The sequence below is a fragment of the Malus sylvestris genome, chromosome 12 (assembly GCF_916048215.2).
Source record: "Malus sylvestris chromosome 12, drMalSylv7.2, whole genome shotgun sequence".
In the NCBI taxonomy this organism is placed as follows: Eukaryota; Viridiplantae; Streptophyta; class Magnoliopsida; order Rosales; family Rosaceae; genus Malus; species Malus sylvestris.
In genome coordinates, this window is record NC_062271.1 from 14233110 (window position 1) to 14253449 (window position 20340).

Genomic DNA, 20340 nt, shown 5'->3' on the forward strand with positions numbered 1-20340 from the left:
AATACTTTATGATATGATTAAGAATCTCTTGCCAAAGTATGAATGAGATTTAGGAAGTCATTCCAAATCATATTCAAAGTAATCATATAAGTAAGAGAATCACATTGGATGGTAGACATGAGTAAATTATCTAACCAAATAATGTAGTCAAAAGTATTGTATTAGAGAAAAACCATATTGCATTTGTAATCCTAAACTAAATAAGTTCTCCAACCTCTTATGATTAGCTTGGGTAGCCATGAAATACTGCTAGGTGTCACTCATGGTTTACGGAAGCCCTGAAGATGTAGATTCACTAAAGAGATAATTGAAAGTAAGTCTCAATTCACAATTGATTAGAAAGAGTTTTCAATTGCCCACTGCCTCGCTAAAAGAAACCTAACGAACCGCACACCGTGTAAGGTAATAATTGAAGAAGGATTAATTAAAAGCTAATTAATCATACGAAAGGTGCATGCCAGGATTTAAGTTTCAGGTTTCGGGACCTAAAATGAGTTTTGGTCCATAAGACCCATTGAGTTTAAGTTGTATGATAACTAAAACAAAATGGGAATTAACTCAAATCCAACTAGACAAAACCGGCCAAATGGAGAGGGAGTGGTGGTTCACTTATTACAAGTTTGACACACACTTACAAGGAGTAAAAAGATAGCTTTATAGGGTTTCTTTTAGGAAAGATGGGAGAACACAAGCTCCCTCTTTCTCTCTAGGAGGCTAGCCTTGTGGGAGGAAGATACTAGCATCTTCTTCCTCCCACATCACTCATCATCTTCCTTCCACTCATCCTTGGTGTTGGAACTTAGGGATCTCAAACTTTGGAGACTTTTGGAGAATCCATTCCCCCATCCAAATCCAAGAAGATACGGAGCTAAGAAGCAAAGTTCTTCTATCCACATCCATGGATCCAAGGAGTAAGGAGACAAAGGAAAGAATGCCCTCACATGGGTGAATACCCTTTGCTAAGCAAAGAGATGCTTCAAACATATAAAAGTTTCTCTACTCACTTTGTTTTTTTTGTTGCGTCTTGGTTCACCACAACTACTAGGCTTTGAATTTCATGGTTTAAGTTTTGTTTTAAAGTGCATAGAAACATGCTTTTGCCATTTATTCGTTAAATGCATGTATTATGTTGCTTAATGAACTTAGTTTTTCAAATATTTTCCTTCAAGTGGTATCAGAGCCTAGGTCTTGTAGTTTGTGAACCTTTATGGGTTTTGTTGTTCAATCTTTTGATTTGAATGTTGCAATGGTTACAAGCATGTTCTTACTTCTTTGAATGTAAATTTGGTTTGAAAATTTTCCGTCTCAAATATTGTAGATGTGGTTCATATGAGCATGAATTTTATTTGGTGCCCTTAGTTTTTGGAACTCCATCCAAGTCCATGGGTGGGTTTTTTGGGTTCTTGCTTGTCTTGTTAAAAATGTTTTAAAGTGGCATTAGGAACCCCTAAATACCCTAGTATGTTAATATGTTATATATTTCCTTTAAGTTTGAGAGGTTTTGGGGTGTCTTTGGGTGAAAAATGTTGATGGCGCTCTTATGGGTTTCATGGATGTTCTTCAATGTTCTTGTTGTGTTCTATACCCAAGCAAGTCTTCAATTATAACATCCATATGATTACAAAGTAAAGCTTCTAAAAACTCAAGGTAGTTTTCGACATATTTTTCTTCTACACCCAGGCAAGTCTTCAATTATAACATCCATATGATTACAAAGTAAAGCTTCTAAAAAATCAAGGTAGTTTTCGACATATTTTTTTGTAATACCCTGAAAATTTAAACATATGAATATGTGAAGACAATCGAAAATAAATTGATTTACGGTTACGAAAATAAATTGGGAAAATTGTAAAGTTTTGTTTCTGGAAATTATTATAATCTATGTATTGGTATTCTTGAGATTTTATGTTATTTTTCGAGCAATTATATTAATTTGTTTGAGTTTAGTTTTAAATTAAACTGGTTACGAAGTTTGAAGTTTGGAAATTAATTATTTAAAATTCGTAGACCATTCGAGGTCACAATTTATATTTTTGAATAAAGCTCGATCTTACGAACGCGTGGACGCAAACCGTTTGTGAAACGGAATTATAAGCACGCAGTTCTTATATTTTTTAGAAAGTTAGCGCCTCTTCGATTTCTGAGCTAGCCTCTTCGATCTCTGAATTCCCGTCGAGTGCTGATTTTTATAGAGGCATGCAGTTCGTTTCTAAGCACACTTGAATTTCTGCCCGTATAAATTCCCTTCATTGCACTTCTAAGATCTCGATTTGTCCGATCTCTTCTTTCTTCAACACCTTTGAAAATGTCTAGCCCCTCCGACCGTCGTTTTGACTTAAACCTTGGTGAAGAGGCATCCATGCCTACTCCAGACAACATATGGCGCCCATCCTTCATATCCACTACTGGTTCTCTTACCGTTGGGGATTCGATGATGAAGAATGATATGACCGATGCGGTGGTGGCCCGGAACCTTGTCACTCCCAAAGATAACAGACTACTTTCCAAACAGTCTGATGAGTTGGCTGTTAAGGATTCTCTGGCTCTCAGTGTGCAGTGTGCAGGTTCTGTGTCTAATATGGCCCAACGTCTATTTGCTCAAACCCGTCATGTTGAATCATTGGCGGCTAAAGTGATGAGTCTCAAACAGGAGATTAGAGGGCTCAAGTATGAGAATAAATAATTGCACAAGCTTGCACATAACTATGCTACAAACATGAAAAGGAAGATTGACCAGATGCAGGAATCTGATGGTCAGATTTTACTTGATCATCAGAGGTTTGTGATGTGAAAAATAAGTTAACACACAAAACTAAACCCTCTTTTTATCAAATGTAGTAAAGTATGTAAGTAGGGATCGTTCTAGGCCGGGGATTAGGAGGGATTGCTAAACACTTGAAAACTGACTTAAAAACATAAAAACAAAATTTAAAACACTAAACTAGACTCAAAGAATGCAAAACTATACTTTAAAATACTTAAACAAACATAAAACTCAAAACAGCAACCTAATGACTCAAAACTGCCTAAAAACCACTTTCTGGGCAGTTTTGAGAACCTAACAAGAACTTGGACGAAGTTGGATGAAAACTTGAATCAAAACACTTAGAAACACAAATCAAAACACTTTCTAACTAATCTAAGACTTCAAAATAAAGGGGGATTTGTTTTGGACGAAATTTGAAAACAAAACAGAAACTTTAAAACAAAACAGATTGTAAAACGTTTTTGGATGAAAAGGATGGATAAAAGGCTAGTTAGGAGGTTCTTCTCCACACATGACACACTTGCAAACAAAATGATTTTCAGTTGTTCTTTCAATAAATTATGAAACTCAACACCCCAAGTTAATTAGATACGCTTAAATTAACCTTCAAGTTCTCCTTAAGTTAATGAATTGGATGGAAAAGCGCATACAACAATTCAAAGCATTCCTCAAAGGTTCCTTACGTGATGAGCACAATAAAGATACAATCAAGAATCATGAAGCACAATGAGAACTATAAGTGTTGACGAGGCATTCGTTACTATGATGAGCATGAAACTAGTGCCAAGAATTCATTCAACGCGATCGTTTTCAAGCGACCTTCACTACTTGTGATTATAAGATTGTAACTATTAGGTGAAACTCCCTCATAATCTAGCATCATATTCATGCATGAAAACTAAGCGTGCACTCTCAATCAACATTAACCTTATGTTTTGGTGGTTAAATGTTGGTCATAAATCAATGTGTGAGAAATGGAGAAAATTGAAGTAGAGAATCGTAAGTAATGATAGTTAACTAAACAAGAGTTTAGTTGGGCCTATCACCGATAATTATTTCCGAAAATAAATATTTCGGGGGCGGGGTGTTACATTTTTCTTCTATACCCAACCAAGTCTTCAGTTATAATATCCATATGATTACAAAGTAAAGTTTCTAAAAACTCAAGGTAGTCATTATCTTAGGTTGAGGATATTATAATAGGAAAACTAATAAAAATGATTTGAAAACTTTGAGTTTTAACAATAAGGACAAAATAAAGGGTAAAGTCTATAGTACCAAGATTGATTTTTTAGTATTAAAATATGCTTTTTTGTTAAAATGAATAGTACCGAGAGTTTTTCGTTAGAGTTCCCTATTATAATCAATATGCACTAGCACTGGATGTTATAAGCACCAACATTGGAATAAATAAGCACCAGCATTGGATGCTATAATTGAAATGGATGTTATAATCAATTTGCAATTTCTATGGAAAGTGAATGTTGTGATTTAGCTTAGGTTTTTTGTTTTTTATTTTTGTTTTTTTAATTTTATATATATATATATATATATATTAGAATAAACGGGTAAACAGGTACCAGTTTATAACTGCGATTAATACTCATAATCGCTCATTTAAATTTCACGTGTAAACAGTTATACCATAACTATTTAATTATCCAAAAGGGTTACCCATAACCGTAATCGTGAAATTTAAATGGGTGGATAATCGCAGTTACCCATAACTGATGGGTATTTGCCTATCCCTACTTCCTCCTTTATCTTCATTTTGTTTCAATTGTCTAGCTTGAAATCCAGACATCACTTTTGAAAAGAAAAGAATAAGAAATGTTAATTGCTTATTGTAAATAGGCAAACAACCCAATAACAGATTCGCTTCAAACTTCTATTAAAGTAGACAACTTTCCTTCAAATCGAAAACCAAATAACATACAATAATTACAATATACGCAAGTTACAATAATTTGCAACATATTTGCAATAGCCAATTTCAATATTATCATTCAAAATGAGATCCCTATGATTCACAAAAAAGCTAGTCAGCAAACCAAATTATTTTACAGTGTAAGGCTAAGAAGCCACAACCTAAGGTTGTACAATTAGCAAAATAATATCCACACCAAAAGGCATCCCATAATATTATCATCCACTTTGTCGCTTAGAAGCTTTGGGACGAACATTTTTTTTGTGTTCGGAATCTATTGACCTAAACACTCCCACGTTTTGTGGTTTTTCCAAAATAAGAGTCAGTCCATCAATTTGATCGATAGGAGAAAGACCCATTGCTTTAAGTTCGTTAGCTATATCACTAAGATCTGCAATACCTCAAACTATAACTTCAATTACCATTTGCGTCATTTTCTCACATTCAACATAATATTTTTTCAGTCCATTGAATTACCTTAGTTCCATCATTTGAACTTCACGTGCCTCTTTTCCTCTTTCTTTGACTATTGAAAATTGGTTGCTTTGTTGGCTTTGCTGGTCCACTGGAGAAACATCATTTTCAGCTCCAATATCACATGCATCAACCTCAATATGGCCTTGCTCCTCCATCATTTCAGTAGGGGTTCTACCAACATTACCTGTAGCATGATCCTTTCCAAATATATATATGGATATGTATCATACAATGGAAAAAGTTTGCTTCTCCATCCTTTGACATCTTTATTTTTCTAAGATTATATTAACATAGCAATATTAAAATTTAGCATATTAAAAAATATAGCTACAAGAATATAACTAATCGGTAAATAATATAGGATATCAACCTGCACATAAGTTTGCCATGCTTCTTCACTATCAACTTCAATGCATTTTTTGACATCATTCCATGCAAATCCACTTGTGTTCATCATGTCAAGGACTAAACTATATGTTTTTTTTCCACCTCTTCAACTTTGACTCAATATATGGACTTGCCTTTATATTCGCATTAGGACATAAAACATTGACAGCTTTTGCAACTTTAATCAAAGTACTTTGTTTGAAAGCATATGTGTGGTGCTTCCTAGTAATAAAATCCTCAAGAACGGATAGAATGATTGTTCTTCAAATGCTTCCCATTTATGCCTCTTTCCTTTTGGCTCTTGAACAGCATTCAGATTATTGTAATTATTCATACCTAAACAACAAACATTTGAAAGTACTAAAGCATACAAATCAATTTGCATACAATCCAATCAATGAAAACGAATTACATTCAATGGTTTGCAATCCACTCATTTTGCATAATATTCAATCACTAAAACGAATTACATTCAATAATTTGCAATCCAATCATTTTGCATAATATCAAGCATATGCATAAAAAAATTAAAAAAATTAAAAAAAAAGGAAACTAATGAAAAGAGCTTGAAAACTTTGAATTTTAACGATAAGTACAAAATAAAGGGTAAAGTGCATAGTACCAGGATTGACTTTTTAGTGTAAAAATATGATTTTTCGTTAAAGTGAACAGTATCAGGGGCTTTTGGTTAAAATTCCCTAAAAAAAAAGATAACTAAAATAAAATTTTATCATTAATACATATATCTAGTTCAGTTGTTGGTTCCTAATTACTCCCCACTCATTATACATTTCCTGAGCCATGACATTCCTCTTTGCAATCTACTGGTTAGATGCTCTAACAGTACCAATATATTCACATTCTTCCGTATTTTGTCCATCTTCTGTTACTGGCAAATTCTCAATTGGATCTATAAATATCTCTTGCTTAATAAGATTGTGTAGTAGACAACAAGCAGTAATTACTTGACCTTGTGTCCTTATGGAATAGAAAGATGGACTCCTTAGTATCGTCCACCTTCCCTTTAGCAAGCCAAAACAATGCTTAATTACATTCCTCGTCTTGAAATGCTTCATGTTAAAATACTCTTCCTTATCGGAATGTGTTTGTTCCTCCCATTTGGATAAATGATAAAGTATTCCTCTATATGGTGCAAAGAATCCTTCACTATTTGTGTAACCACCAACTACAAGGTAATAATAACCTAATAACCAAAAGAATCAGACCCCATTAGTGTTTTATAGTTCAAATAGACCTATCTTTACAAATTTGAGACTAACTAATAGTCTTACCCATTAACCCATTGGGCCTAATAATTGCATCATGTAGCACTCTAGAGTTTGATGTGGAGCCTTCCCACCCAGAAAACATATATATGAACTGCATATCCCCCGAACATACATCTAACACATGAGTTGCAACTCGACCCTTTTCTTGTCTGGTATCTTGATTTGTCAATTTCAGGTACATGCACATCAATGTGCGTTCCATCTAATCCTCCCAAGCAATTCTAAACAAAATAAAAATAAAATAAAAATAAAAAAAGAAGCTTTTGTTAGTTTATACAAAGGGAATATCTAATTAGAGTTTAGGGAAAATGGTAATAGTATTAATATGCCTTAGAACATCGCCACCTATGATCCATAGAATCACTAGGCGCATGCTGAGGGGCTTTTATTAGGATACCTTGTAATCACAAAATTCTTTGCAACACACTATTGAAATATCTACTTATAGTCTCTCCTGACCTATAAAATCTACACCAATACTACGATTCTTAGTATGATGTAATATTATTTGTAAGGTCATACACACCTGCTCCTCTAAAGACACCAAACCATCATTTTTAACCCTCTCATCTTGACGAAGTAAGTCACATAATTTACCAAAAGTCCTTCTATCCATTCTCAATCCGTTGACGCATTCAGTGTCACTATTCCCTATTATACCATCCAAATAACACAAACTAATCTCTTGTCTAGCAAGTGAACGATTTAGTCAATGCGCGTCTTTCAATATGTCTCTGTTTGGCCTTTAGCATCACCAACACTAGAATCGTACAAACGCAAATTGAATCTAAGTGAGACTTCTCTAACAATAAAATCAATAAAAGCTTCCTTCAATCCATATATATTCAAACTAAAAAACAAAATAGAAAAATATGAAGATATTATATATATATATATAATCACTGTTATTAAGGGCATTGACAAAAGAGGTAATTCTGTTATAAAATGAACTTGATCAAACGAATTCATGATATAAAGAGAACCAAAACAACAAATAGCAACAACAAAAATAAAACATCAAACAACAGCACAGAAAATAAAACAGAGTAGAGTTGAGTATCTTTGTTTGTCTCTTTGTCAAGAACTTAGAGTCATGGCCCTAAATGCTAACTCACATACGGCATGCAACACTATTTTTATAAATCTCGTATGAAACTTTTTATTGGAATTTTGTAATTGGATTCTCAATACTTGGTTAAGAATATGGTGATCAGACTTGGCATAATTTGTATGTAACTTTTCATTTATCAAGTTTTTGTTTTGTCAATAATTGGTATGTAACTTTTCATTTATTAGATTTTTTTTTTTTTTTTTTTGGCCAAGTTCTACAACTAACTTGTAGGTTCTTCATTGACTTTGATGGAGACTAAACATACAAAACTGATTAATAAAATGAAGAAAACTAGATCTGACTAATAAAAGGAAAAAAACTAAAAATACAAATCTAAAACCATCATTTGCCTACACCAAGACAATGGCAAAATACATCCAAGAGAACACCAAAACAATTAACAAACAATAGCAATTCCAATTTGAAAAAAAGTAAAAAACAAAAAACAACCACTATAGACTTAAGCTTTTAGAAAATAAATGAGCCAGATGCAGAGGCAGCAACCACAGAGAACCAATCAGAACATGCTCCATCATAGCCAAGGGAAGGAAGAGAACAAAGCACGACTATAAGCGAAGCTAAAGTCGAATCTGAAACTCAACCCCACCTCAGCCTATCAGGGAAAGTTAAGAGGGTAGGGGATCCTATCTTTTGAAATTTATATCAAATCCAATTCATGACAAATATTAGAGATCAGGAGGTGTCAGTCATGACAAAAAAAAACTTGATAAAAGTTAAATGGATTCCTCAAATAAAGCTCAGGTGTCAATCATTTGTCAAGTATCTCCTTGAAAAAATTCAAAAAAGTTGAAATTTGAAAACTTCAAATTCTAATCTCAATTTGAACCTAAAAACCAAAACCCTACTTTTTTTTCTTTTTTTTTAGTGCACAGGTCTATTGTTGAAAATTTCTCAAACCCAAAACAACAAAATCAAACAAAGCTAGTAAATTCACGATATGCAAAACAAAATCATAGAAAAAAAAATCTTGGATTAGAAATTTACTAAACGAGGAGCAGATGAGAGTGAGGAAGACAAGGATGTGGGAGCTAGGCAAGAAGCAAGCAGGACGAGGAGCAAACAAGACGTGCGATGATTCTCTCTCACAAGACGAGTGACGGTTCTCTCTCTGACACGAGGGTCTTTGATAGGAGCATATTTATGCGACTTAGTTAGCTTGTTTTCTTGCATTTTCATAGCTAGTTTCTGTTTATTATAGTGATTTAGCTATTTTCATGTGTTTGTAGGTCCAAATGACAAAGTTGGCAAGAAAATGCAATTTGGAGCGTTTTGAAGCAGTTTTGGGCCAAGAATGGATAGCACATGCATGGAATAAGGAGGATGGACGTTTTTGAAGTTAAGAGGCTAGGAATGTGCTGAAAAGATGAAGAAAATAAATTCAAGACAAAGAAGATAAGGATTCAGCTAAAAAGAAGAAACATTATCCAAAACCTTATCCAACCTTATCTTATTTTATCCTATCCTAACCTTATCCTAATCCTATTCCTTAATTCCAGATGCAAGGGGGACTTATTTTTAGATTAGGATACCTACAAATTAGGTTTCTAGAAGCCAAGACCCTATCCCTAAATTGGTGCTACACCTAGCCCTTCTAGAAGCTATATTTCCTGATGCAAGGACTACTCATTTTCCTCCTTGGAATCTGATGAGAATTGTTCTTCTTCTTTGCTGATTTGGAGTCCTAATTCAACCCTTTTGATAGAAGCATATTTATGCGACTTAGTTAGCTTGTTTCTTGCATTTATGTTGTTAGTTCTTACTTATTATAGTGTTTTAAGCTATTTTTGTGTATTTGTAGGTCTAATTAGCAAAGTTGGCAAGAAAGTGTATTTTGAAACATTTTGGAGCAGTTTTGAGCATCAAATGGATAGCATACGTGGGGAGCACTTTGGATGGACGTTTTTGAAGTTCAAAAGGCTAGGAATATGATAAGGAGATGAAGAAATTAAATTCAAGACAAAGAAGATAAGGAATCAGCTCAAAAGATGAAACATTATCCAAAACCTTATCCAACCTTATCTTATCCAAACCAACATTATCTTATCTTATCCTATCCTAATCTTATCATACCTTAAATCTAGCTGCAATGGGACTTAAATATCTATTTCTAGAAGCATTCCCTTCTAGAAGTCCTAATTTCTGCCACAAAACACATTGTTTCTAGAAACCCTAAAAATATGGCGCCTAAATCCTTCTAGAAAGCTTTGCGTTGCCTTGCAAGTCACTCCCATTCCCTCCAATTTCTGTCGCACCTTTCCTCACCCAACTCCTTTTGGATTCTGATTTAATTAACCATTTCCTTATGGATTTGGGTTGTGCAAATCCTTTTCAGAAATTAATTGAGCCAAACCTGTTTCCTGGTGGAATTATACATGTGTGCCGCACCCTAGGGCCTTAATTCTTTATTTGTGCTAATTTCTAACCCTTACCTGATTATTCTAGGGTTTTGCCGTGCCTATATATATGTGTTTTAAGCCAAAATTCATACACCACCCCCACACCATTTAGAAACACATCATGCCGCAACACATACATCATTCTACACCCTTTGCTGCACCATTGGAGAGGAAGAGAGTCTTGTCGTGCCTTCCATTGATGAAGGAGGTCCTTGTGCACAAGCCACCTGCAACCATTAGAGTTCTAAGAGTTCTTTCTTCCCTCGTTTTAGTTTCAATGTTTATTTCAGTTTGCTTTTCAATTGCCATGAACATGTGTAACTAAGTTTTTCTTAGTTAAAGGTGAATTCAAAGCCATGGACATATGTTTAATATGAATTGATTCCTTTCAGTTTTTGTTTCGTAAAACATGGATGTGATTTACTTATCTATTTGATTGATAACTTATTATTGTGTGTTGATTAAGGATGCATACTTAGTTTGCATACATGAATCTGATGCTGAATTATAAGGGACTTTCACCTAATCGTTAGGAACTTATAATTAAAAGTAGTGAAGATTGCTAGTCACAATCGTGTTAAGTAAGTTCTTGGTTGGAGTATCAAGCAGTTCATAGTTATGATAGCCTTTTCAATGCTTATGATTTCCATGGAACTTAATGATCTTTGAATGTATCTCTATTATGTTGTTCATATAGGGAACTTGAGAAGAATAATTTGATTGCGATGCGTTGTCCATTCAATTCAATGAATTTAGGGAAATCTGAGAGTGAATTTGTGCATTCATGATTAATTTGGGGCATTGTCATTCATGGTTTAAAGAAACAATACTGGAAATCGATTTATGTTGCATATGTTTATGTGTGGAGAATGACCCTTTAACTAGCTTTTCACCATTAAATTCATGTTAATTTTGTTTTAACTTACTTTGTATGCTGCAATTTACTTAGTTTTGTCAAATTCGTCCAAAAACCCCCTTAGTTCTTATTTGGTGTCTTAGTTTAGTTAATTGAGTTCAAATGTATCTAATTTAGTATTTTGAGTCTTCATAATCTTAAATTCGTCCAAATCACTCCCTAGAGTCTGTTTTGAGTCCTTTAAGCTTAGTTTTGCTGTTTTGAGTCAATTTGGTCAGTTTTGAGTCATAAGAGTCCAGTTTGCTATTTTTAAGTCTAGTCAAGTGTTTTAAAGTTTAAATTGAGTAGATTAGCATCCCTTCTAATCCCCAGCCTAAAACGATCCCTACGTACATATACTACAATCATAGGGTTTTAATTTGAGTGTTGGATTATTTCACATCACCTTTGCCGTGCCTTCCATCTCCCTATAAATACATAGTGCCGCATAAGTCATAAACCACCCACCATTCACCACAATTTTGTGCCATACATCCCTCTAGTGTCGCAGCTTTGCAAGGAGAAAGGATAAGAAGCCACCTGGAGCCGTGCTTGCCATTCAAGATGTTGGATTGTAGGAGCGTTTCTAGGTGTGTTCTATCTTTCTTTTCAATGTTTAAATTTAATTGTCTTTATTTAATTGCTAACATGAGGAACTAATTTCGTTTTAGTTTTAGTTAGAGGTGAATTCAAAGCCATGAACATATATGTGATATGAATTGATTACATCCAGTTATGATTCCATAAATCGTGAATGTAATTTGCTTAACTGCTTGATTGATAACTTATTCTTGTATGTGGGTTAAGGGTGCACACTTAGTTTGCATGCAGGGATTTGATGCTAAAATATAAGGGAGTTTCACCTAATAGTTATGAACTTATATTTGCAAGTAGTGGAGATTGCTAGTCACGGTTGTGTTAAGTAAATTATTGGCAGGAGTATCATGCTATTCATAGTTACGAATGTCTTGTCAATGCTTATGATTTTCATAGAACTTAATGATCTTTGATGTGTCTTTATCATGTTGTTCGTGTAGGGAACTTGATAAGAATAATTTGGTTGCAATGCGATGTCCAAATCAATGAATTTAGGAAAATCCAAGGGTTAATTAGTGTTGTTCACGGTTAATTTGGGACGTTGTCATTCATGGTTTATAGGAAGAATAACTGGAAATCAATTCGTATGCATATGTGTCATGTGTGGAGAAGGACCCTCTAGCTAGCCATTCACCCATTAAATCATCAATTTCGTTCAAAGTTATTTAAAGTCTTAAATCTGTCTATTTTAAGTTTTAAATTCGTTAAAACCAAAACCCCCCCTTTATATTTTGTGTCTTTAGGTTAGAGTCTGTCCAAATTGGTTTCTTTTCATTGTTTTGATTTTTTCTAGTTTAGAATTCATCCAAAGTCATCTGTAGTGTTAGTTTTGAGTCAGTTTACTTGTTTTGTGCTGTTTTGAGTAGTTTGAGTCAATTTTGAGTCATAAGAGTCTAGTTTAGTGTTTTTAAGCCTAGTTAAGTGTAATAGAGTCTAATTTGAGTAGATTAGCAGTCTCTCCTAATCCCCGGCCTAGAACGATCCTACTTATCCATACTACAATTGTCAAAAAAATGATTTAATTTGTGTGCTAGTTTAATTTCACATCAGTCTTACGAGTCCAGTGAAATTTAGGGATTTTGGCTAAGAACTCCAAACTAAGGAGATAATCCAAGCAAGTCCTAAGTAATCTCATTATGCCTAATCCTTGTGCATACCAAATATGGGACTACACTAGTAATTAGTCTAGTTTAATCCAGTCCCACCTAAGAAGGTAAAACAAATACACCCCAACTTTTTTCATGTAACGGTTCCTAAGGAACTCATTGATAACTTTGGAAATAAGATCCGAATCTTCTGCGTAAGTTTTTAATTTACAATTTTAATTTAATATATTTAATCTATATGACGTGTCACCACATAATTTAGAGGACCGTAACTGTATTTAGATTAAAGTGAAGGAGCATTACAACAATTTTCTCAAATAGGAACTACGTGGGAAAAGTGAGCTCAATCCACAAGAGTTGTGCGACTTCTGACAGCAAAACAAGATCTCGAAGTAGTACTCGGAAAAAAAGAAAGAAAAAAAAAAAAAAACAGGTATGTCGATGTCGATGCCAGGATTTTCATTGAAGCAGTTTCTTGTTTTAGATCTGTTAAACAGATAGCATCTTGTGCAGTTCGTTCCAATAAATAATCGATTTTCCCTTACTGGTTCTCTCCGATTTCATTCCATGACTTTTCATTTTTGAATTAGAGGTAACTTTTCTCACTTAGTTTCACGTTATACCTCATATCCTGTGTTTGGTTGCTGAGAAAATTTTTGAAAAGTAAAAGTCTTAAACTTGAATTTCTTGTTGCATGAGGTCTTAGCTTTGATTTCATTTTCTCATTTTACAACTTAATTGAAGGTAAATTTTCACTTCTGGGAAATCACAAGAAGTTTAGTTGAGTGATGTGTTGCATGTGGTTTCTGGGTTCGGATGAGCAAAATCCTTGTGTCAACATAGCTTAAACTTCAAGCGAGTTACTATTTCGATTTACCATATTTTCCACCAACAAAATAGTGTAATAGTTGGATTTACCTCTTTCATTTTACCCTATGAAAATATAATAATTTTGGGTAGATTTTAGCTTTCATCGCCTCTCTAATTTGTTTAAAACCTTGCATGTTGCAGGAGATTAGTCAACTTTGTACTTTCAAGAACTCTGCAAAGATTACTACTTATTTTGCAATGAGCTCTGGTTGAAATGGTTGCAATTTGATTCTGTGACCGGATTATGTTGCGGCTGCTTTCGTAGCAGAGGCAGTCTGTCTTTCTTACCAGATTTATCGTAGCTGAAAAGTGTGCTTCTTGCCTGAAACAATTTAATGGAACAAAGTTTAGGTCAAGAGTCCGTTCCTGGTTTTGGATCATTTGACAAGTCTAAGGTTTTAGATGTAAGGCCTTTGAGGCGTCTTGTTCCATTGTTCCCGTCAGCTTCTAATAATTCTTCATTTTCAACTCCACAAGGTGCTGCTCCTTTTGTTTGTGTTTCTCCTGCTGGCCCTTTCCCACCTGAGGTTGCCCCGTTTTTTCCCTTCTTCATTTCTCCGGAGTCGCAAAGGCCACTAGAACAAAATCTGCAAACACCAATATCAAATGCAGTCCCAATTAATTCATATAGGACGCCTCCATCCGCAGAAGCTAATGGAGATACTAGGACCGCAAGAAGGCTTAATCGAAGTCGTGGTCAACCACAATCCCAAAGTGGGAATGCAGAGGAAGATGGTTTGGATGGAGAAAATACAAGGAAGGCGGGGAGGCCAAGGAGTAAGTTCCGGTCTCAGAAGAGGACAAGGGGTGGCCAGGACATTAATGTTGCTTTGCCTGATGTTGACATTGATGCAATAATTGATAATGTTCTTGCAACATTTACCAATACATTCCAACAAACTGATGGTGACAGGGAATTGGTTGGATATGCACTCACGTCTTATGACTTGGTGCGAAGAAGGATTACACAAGTTGAAGAGATGAAGGAAAGAATACCAGGAGCCCCAAGAACAGGACGCCCCGATCTAAGGGCAGGAACACTCTTCATGAATAAGGGAATTAGGACAAATGCCAAGAGGAGGATTGGTGCAGTGCCTGGTGTTGAAGTCGGGGATATCTACTTTTTCCGAATGGAATTGTGCTTGATTGGGTTACATGCTCCAACGATGGGTGGAATTGATTACCTGGGAGTCAAGAACAGTACAGAGGAAGAGCCTTTAGCATTGAGCATTGTTTCTTCTGGAGGATATGAGGATTCTGTGGAGGATTCGAATGTGTTGATATACAGTGGCCAAGGTGGTAATGCTAGCAATGATTTCAGGAGGGGTAAGGAACTGAAGGATCAGAAGCTTGAAAGGGGTAATCTCGCTTTGGAGAAAAGCTTGCACCGGGGTAATGATGTCAGAGTAATTCGAGGTTTAAAGGATGTATCTAATCCAACTGGGAAGGTATATGTCTATGATGGTCTATATAAAATTCACGAATCATGGGTGGACAAAGGGAACAGTGGTTGCAATGTATTTAAGTATAAATTGGTAAGGTTACCTGGCCAGCCTGAAGCATTTACCATTTGGAAATCAATTGAACAGTGGAAAGAAGAAACTACTACTACAAGAGTTGGACTTATATTGCCTGACCTTACTTCAGGAGCTGAAAATTTACCTGTTTCTCTGGTAAATGATGTTGATGGCGAGAAAGGCCCTGCACACTTCACATATGTTTCTAGCCTGCAGTATTCTAAACCGGTGAATCTTACAGAACCTACTGATGGATGTCTCTGTATTGGTGGGTGTCTCCCTGGTAACTCCAATTGCTCATGCATTAAGAAAAATGGAGATTTTCTCCCGTATACTGCAAGTGGGCTTCTTGTGAACCAAAAATCCTTACTTCATGAATGTGGTCCATCCTGTCAGTGCCCTCCTAATTGTCGGAATCGAGTGTCTCAAAGTGGCCTGAAAGTTCGTCTGGAGGTGTTTAAAACTAAGGATAAAGGTTGGGGTCTACGGTCACTGGATCCCATCCGCGCTGGTTCTTTCTTATGTGAATATGCAGGACAAGTTCTTAATATTTCTGGGGTAGAAGAAATGGGGAGTGATTATGAAGACGATTACATTTTCGATGCTACTCATACCTGTCAACCACTCGGAGTTTTGCCTGGTGATTCTAAGGAGACTTCAAAGGCCCCATTTCCTCTTATTATAAGTGCAAATACTGCTGGAAATGTTGCTCGTTTTATGAATCATAGCTGTTCTCCAAACATACTTTGGCAGCCAGTTTTACGAGAAACTAAAAATGAGGCTGACCTCCATATTGCGTTTTATGCGGTTGGACACATTCCTCCTATGACGGAGTTGACATATGATTATGGGGTGGTCCCTCAAGAGAAAGCATACCATAGGAAGAAAGTGTGCCTTTGCGGGTCAATAAAGTGCAGAAGCTTCTTTTACTAATGGGTGTATCAGATGAGTATGAACTTTGATGAATTATGCATCTAGAAGAAGGTTAGAGGCTTTCAGTTTCCTGACTGAGTTTATTTCTTACTATGATACATTTTCTGTTTGTCTTGTTTTTTGTTTCATCATATAAATGCTTCTTAAATTAACCGGACTTTAAAGAATGATTCAATCTTGAACGAAGCATGTATGATAATGAAAAAGTTTATGTTTGGTTCATGTGTTATCAATATGAAACATGTGATATGTTATCATGAAATATGTTGATTTTGCATGAATATCTCGCCTGTTTGAAGTCAAAATATGTGGAAGGGACATTCTTTTCATAAAATGTTGGTTCAGAAAATGTGTAAAGAATTCTATTGTGCATGTTGTGTGTTTGTTGAATCAATTTTTGTCTCAAATTCCAAAGTAAGAGTTTGTCATAAAAGCCAGTCAAGCTTTTGGCGTTCCCTTGGGTCCTGTTTATCCCATGATCCGTCTCTATTGTATATCTACATACATGCCACTTTCAGGCCAGCAATCCTTATTGTTATTGTTAATCCTGTATTTTAATAGTTCAATGCCATAGCCACCCATGCATCAAATTTTCATTGAGCTGTTTTCACTTATTTCGCATCGCAAGGTGAGAAGTGAGAATATCAAAAACCAGATGCAGAAAAGTAACACTAGGTCACAGCCCATGGGGGATTGATTTATTTGCGATAACAAGTTTTAGAGAAAATGGGTTTGAGTGGAACTAACTAATGAGTGCAGGTATCCATCCTTGTGAATAGTGAAATGCCATTTGGATCATTAATCATGTCGATAAATATGAACGGTACATCATAATTTAATGTTAGCTTGATTACTGAATTTTTCCTTAAACTTGAGCTAAGTCATGAACGCCTTCGAGAGTTACTTTTGTGAGGATCTTGTATCAAATTATGTGGGCCTTGTGAACTTATATAATGTAACTCTGTTGCTCTATTTCTGTACTGATCCTTTTCGGTGTCCAAATATTACGTGACTTCATATTTTTTCTATTTAAGTGAAGTTCTTACCCTTTCATATTGCCCTGTCCCCTGTGCAGGTTTGTATTACTTGGCGGAAAGAAGAGGATGATGCAGTATGTGTGTCCCGTTTTCTGTTTTCTTTACCTTGACGGCATCTGGTTTCACAGGTATTGAGGAACATCATACTTGCCCCTTGTGACTTTAGTTAATGGGCACATGCGAGATCCGTTCTCAGCATTGTCAATGTACTATTAATGTATGAAGTTGTAACATTAAAATCCTAGGAGATTTCCTGTGGATTAGTTTATTTTCGTCTGTGTGGTTTCGTTTTTAGTGGAAAAGTAGGCTTCTTCGTTGTTTATTAACGACTTGCTTTGTGGAATGGGAGGACCTAAACCCTATGTGCATTTGCACAGGGTTATAAGTGCATTTTCTCTAGGGCATGCATTGGCTTCCATCTGTGCGTGTGGGTTTGTGTTTTCCTTGAGGCCCCAGGATTGTTGGAAAAAATGGTTTTGAGTGTTGTAGACCGGAGACTGGGGACTGGTTTGAAGTTATTGTACAAAATCATATTGTCCATTAGTCCATCTTTGAGAGTGCATAATTTAGGTTCGTAGTTGTGGTTTGTAGAGCTTCTTCTGGAGGAGCTAGTAACCTGTACCCTAGGAGGAGCAGGCTGGTACTTACTAGTTAGGCATTTGTCCAACGAGGTCTGCCTTAGGCGGCTGGATTCGTAAACTCCGGTACGTTTTAATGTTAGTGGACTGATAGAATGATTTTTGTGTTTTGCTTGGCCTCGAATCTCTCTCTAGTTATACGGTATGCCCCCAGCATCAGTAAGTTAGTTTCGCTGATTGGGGGAAGCTAGAGTAGCAGAAATTTTGTATGAGTTCTTTTCCTTGGAAATGATGTACCTACATGTTGCATTCTCATTTATCAAACCAAGGTTATGCCTCGCCAAATTCCAATGGGAGAGCAACGTATTGAAATCCCAAAACCCACGTCTTCTTTCGAGTGCTTCTCTCATAGGAACCGTTAGTTTATTCGCACTACGAATGAAGAATGATTGACATGACACGGGTATACTTGCGTGTCAATGAGGTGAAGAAAAAAATATTAGGACGACTCTCTCTCCTAATTTATCTCCCCTTCCTCTCCTATTTGAATGGTTACGCTTAAGTTATGTTAATATCTTATATTGATTTTTTAATAGAGACAAAATGACAAAAATAAAGTGTGAGAGACGGGGAGAAATTCTAGTTCTTGTTTCATTGATTTGGGACAACATCATACTGCGGTGGGATAATCGTATTATGTAAGTCGTCAAACTAATGGCTATGAAAATTGTCTTCGTATTGAAGGGGTCCCTTAAATTCGACAAAAAAAAAAAAAAAAAAAAAGAGGAATGGTCCCCTAAAACAAAATTTCAAAAGAACGTGACACCTCTTATAATGAACGAACAACCCCCTCCCCCCCCCCCCCCCGCCGGAAAAAGGGTGCTTCACGAGATAAACTCTCCGATCCGATCCGATCAGGTTATTTTGTTACGTAAAAAAGCAAACTAAAGATGAAAAGGACAAAAAAGACACTTGCCCTTTCTTTTCTTCGAACAAACGATAATATACATGTTAAGGGGCGAGTTTAACTTTATAATGGTTAGCAATAATATAGTTCAAATTCGAACAAACAATACAATCTACACTAAGGGAGTGAGCTCAGCTTAGCCTCATAATAGCTAGCAATAATGTGGTTCAAATTTGTTTTTGGCAAAAAATAAAATTAAGATTCATCATTTATAAATAAAGAAGAATAGTACTAGATGGTAATGTTAAGTGACAAACAAATATTGATTTTATTTATTTTGGTTGGAAAGGACGAGACAAATTAATTGTATCCCAATTCCATAAACGATGAGGATGAGAAGGATGAGGGGGAATGTTCCATCTACGGCAGGTGCCTGCGCGCTTACCTTTGTACGTCAGGCGGATGAATGTTTGTTGGGGATAAGGGTTAGGTGAGGCAGCAGATTTTTCTATCTGTGTATGCGTTGGAAACACGAGTCGATGCATTATCAATATATTATTTGACTTACACTTGTACATGCCTTTCACGTTAAGACAAAAAAAAATGAAGGGTAAATCGCTAAAATGGTTCCTGAAATTTGCATAACTTATCACTTTAGTCTCTGAGATTCCAAATCGATAAAAGTGGTCCCTGAGATTGTTCACCATCCATCATTTTGGTCCTTCCGTTAAAAATTCCGTTAAGTGTCCCGGAGCTCATGCCCAGAAGTTTGGACAACTTTCAAAGCTTCGTTACTCAATCGTTTCTTAATCAAATTCAACCCATAATATATCAAAATGAAGATAGAAAAGTGTAGAATAAGATTATACCTATTTCAAAGCCCAATGGTTGCCGAAGATGGCCGGAAAATAGCCTCAAAGTTGACTGGTCCGAGTGAAAACTTGAAAACTCGCCGGAAACTAGGTAAACTTTAAACGTTCATAACTTCTTCAATACTCAACGAAATCAAGTGATTCAAAAACAAAAAGCATACTTCTCGACGAGACGAAGAGAATGGTACCTTTTTTTACGGCTAACTCGCTATGGTTTGGTCGGAAAAATGACTCGAATGTGGCTAACTCAAGATCAAGACAACCACTTTCGAGTCTTTTTCCGACCAAACCACAACGAGTTAGCCATAAAAAAAAGGTATCATTCTCCTTGTCTAGTCGATAAGTATGATTTTCATTTTGATATATTATGGATCGAATTTGGTTAAGAAACGATTGAGTTACAAAGCTTTGAAAATTGCCCTTGTCCAAACTTCCGGCCAAGAGCTCTGGGACTTTTAACGGAGTTTTTAACCGAAAGACCAAAATGATGGATGGTGGACAATCTCAGGGACCACTTTTATCGATTTGGAATCTCAGGGATCAAAGTGATGAGTTATGCAAATCTCATGAACCATTTTGGCGATTTACCTAAAAATTAATTATGTCCAATATATTAACTTCATGAGTATAATATCAATATATGAATTATATTA

The 20340-nt window shown here is 35.6% G+C and overlaps 1 protein-coding gene across 3 annotated transcripts; it reads left to right on the forward strand.

Annotated features, from left to right (window-relative positions):
* Positions 1 to 13273: 13273 nt before the first annotated feature.
* On the forward strand, positions 13274 to 17715 carry LOC126592034 (histone-lysine N-methyltransferase, H3 lysine-9 specific SUVH1-like). Of its 3 annotated transcripts, none has more exons than XM_050257791.1 (3): positions 13274 to 13406; positions 13985 to 16344; positions 17369 to 17715. In XM_050257791.1, the coding sequence occupies exon 2, from the start codon at positions 14179 to 14181 to the stop codon at positions 16291 to 16293; it is 2115 nt and encodes a 704-aa protein (XP_050113748.1). In that variant the 5' UTR covers positions 13274 to 13406; positions 13985 to 14178; the 3' UTR covers positions 16294 to 16344; positions 17369 to 17715. The 3 variants fall into 3 exon arrangements, with proteins under 3 accessions (XP_050113748.1, XP_050113747.1, XP_050113746.1); XM_050257790.1 differs by having other exon boundaries at positions 13283 to 13410; positions 13988 to 16344; XM_050257789.1 differs by having other exon boundaries at positions 13287 to 13565.
* Positions 17716 to 20340: the final 2625 nt, after the last annotated feature.

Coding starts and splice junctions, on each gene's coding strand:
- LOC126592034 (XM_050257791.1), top strand. CDS start 14,179: ATGGAACAAAGTTTAGGTCAAGAGTCCGTTCCTGGTTTTGGATCATTT.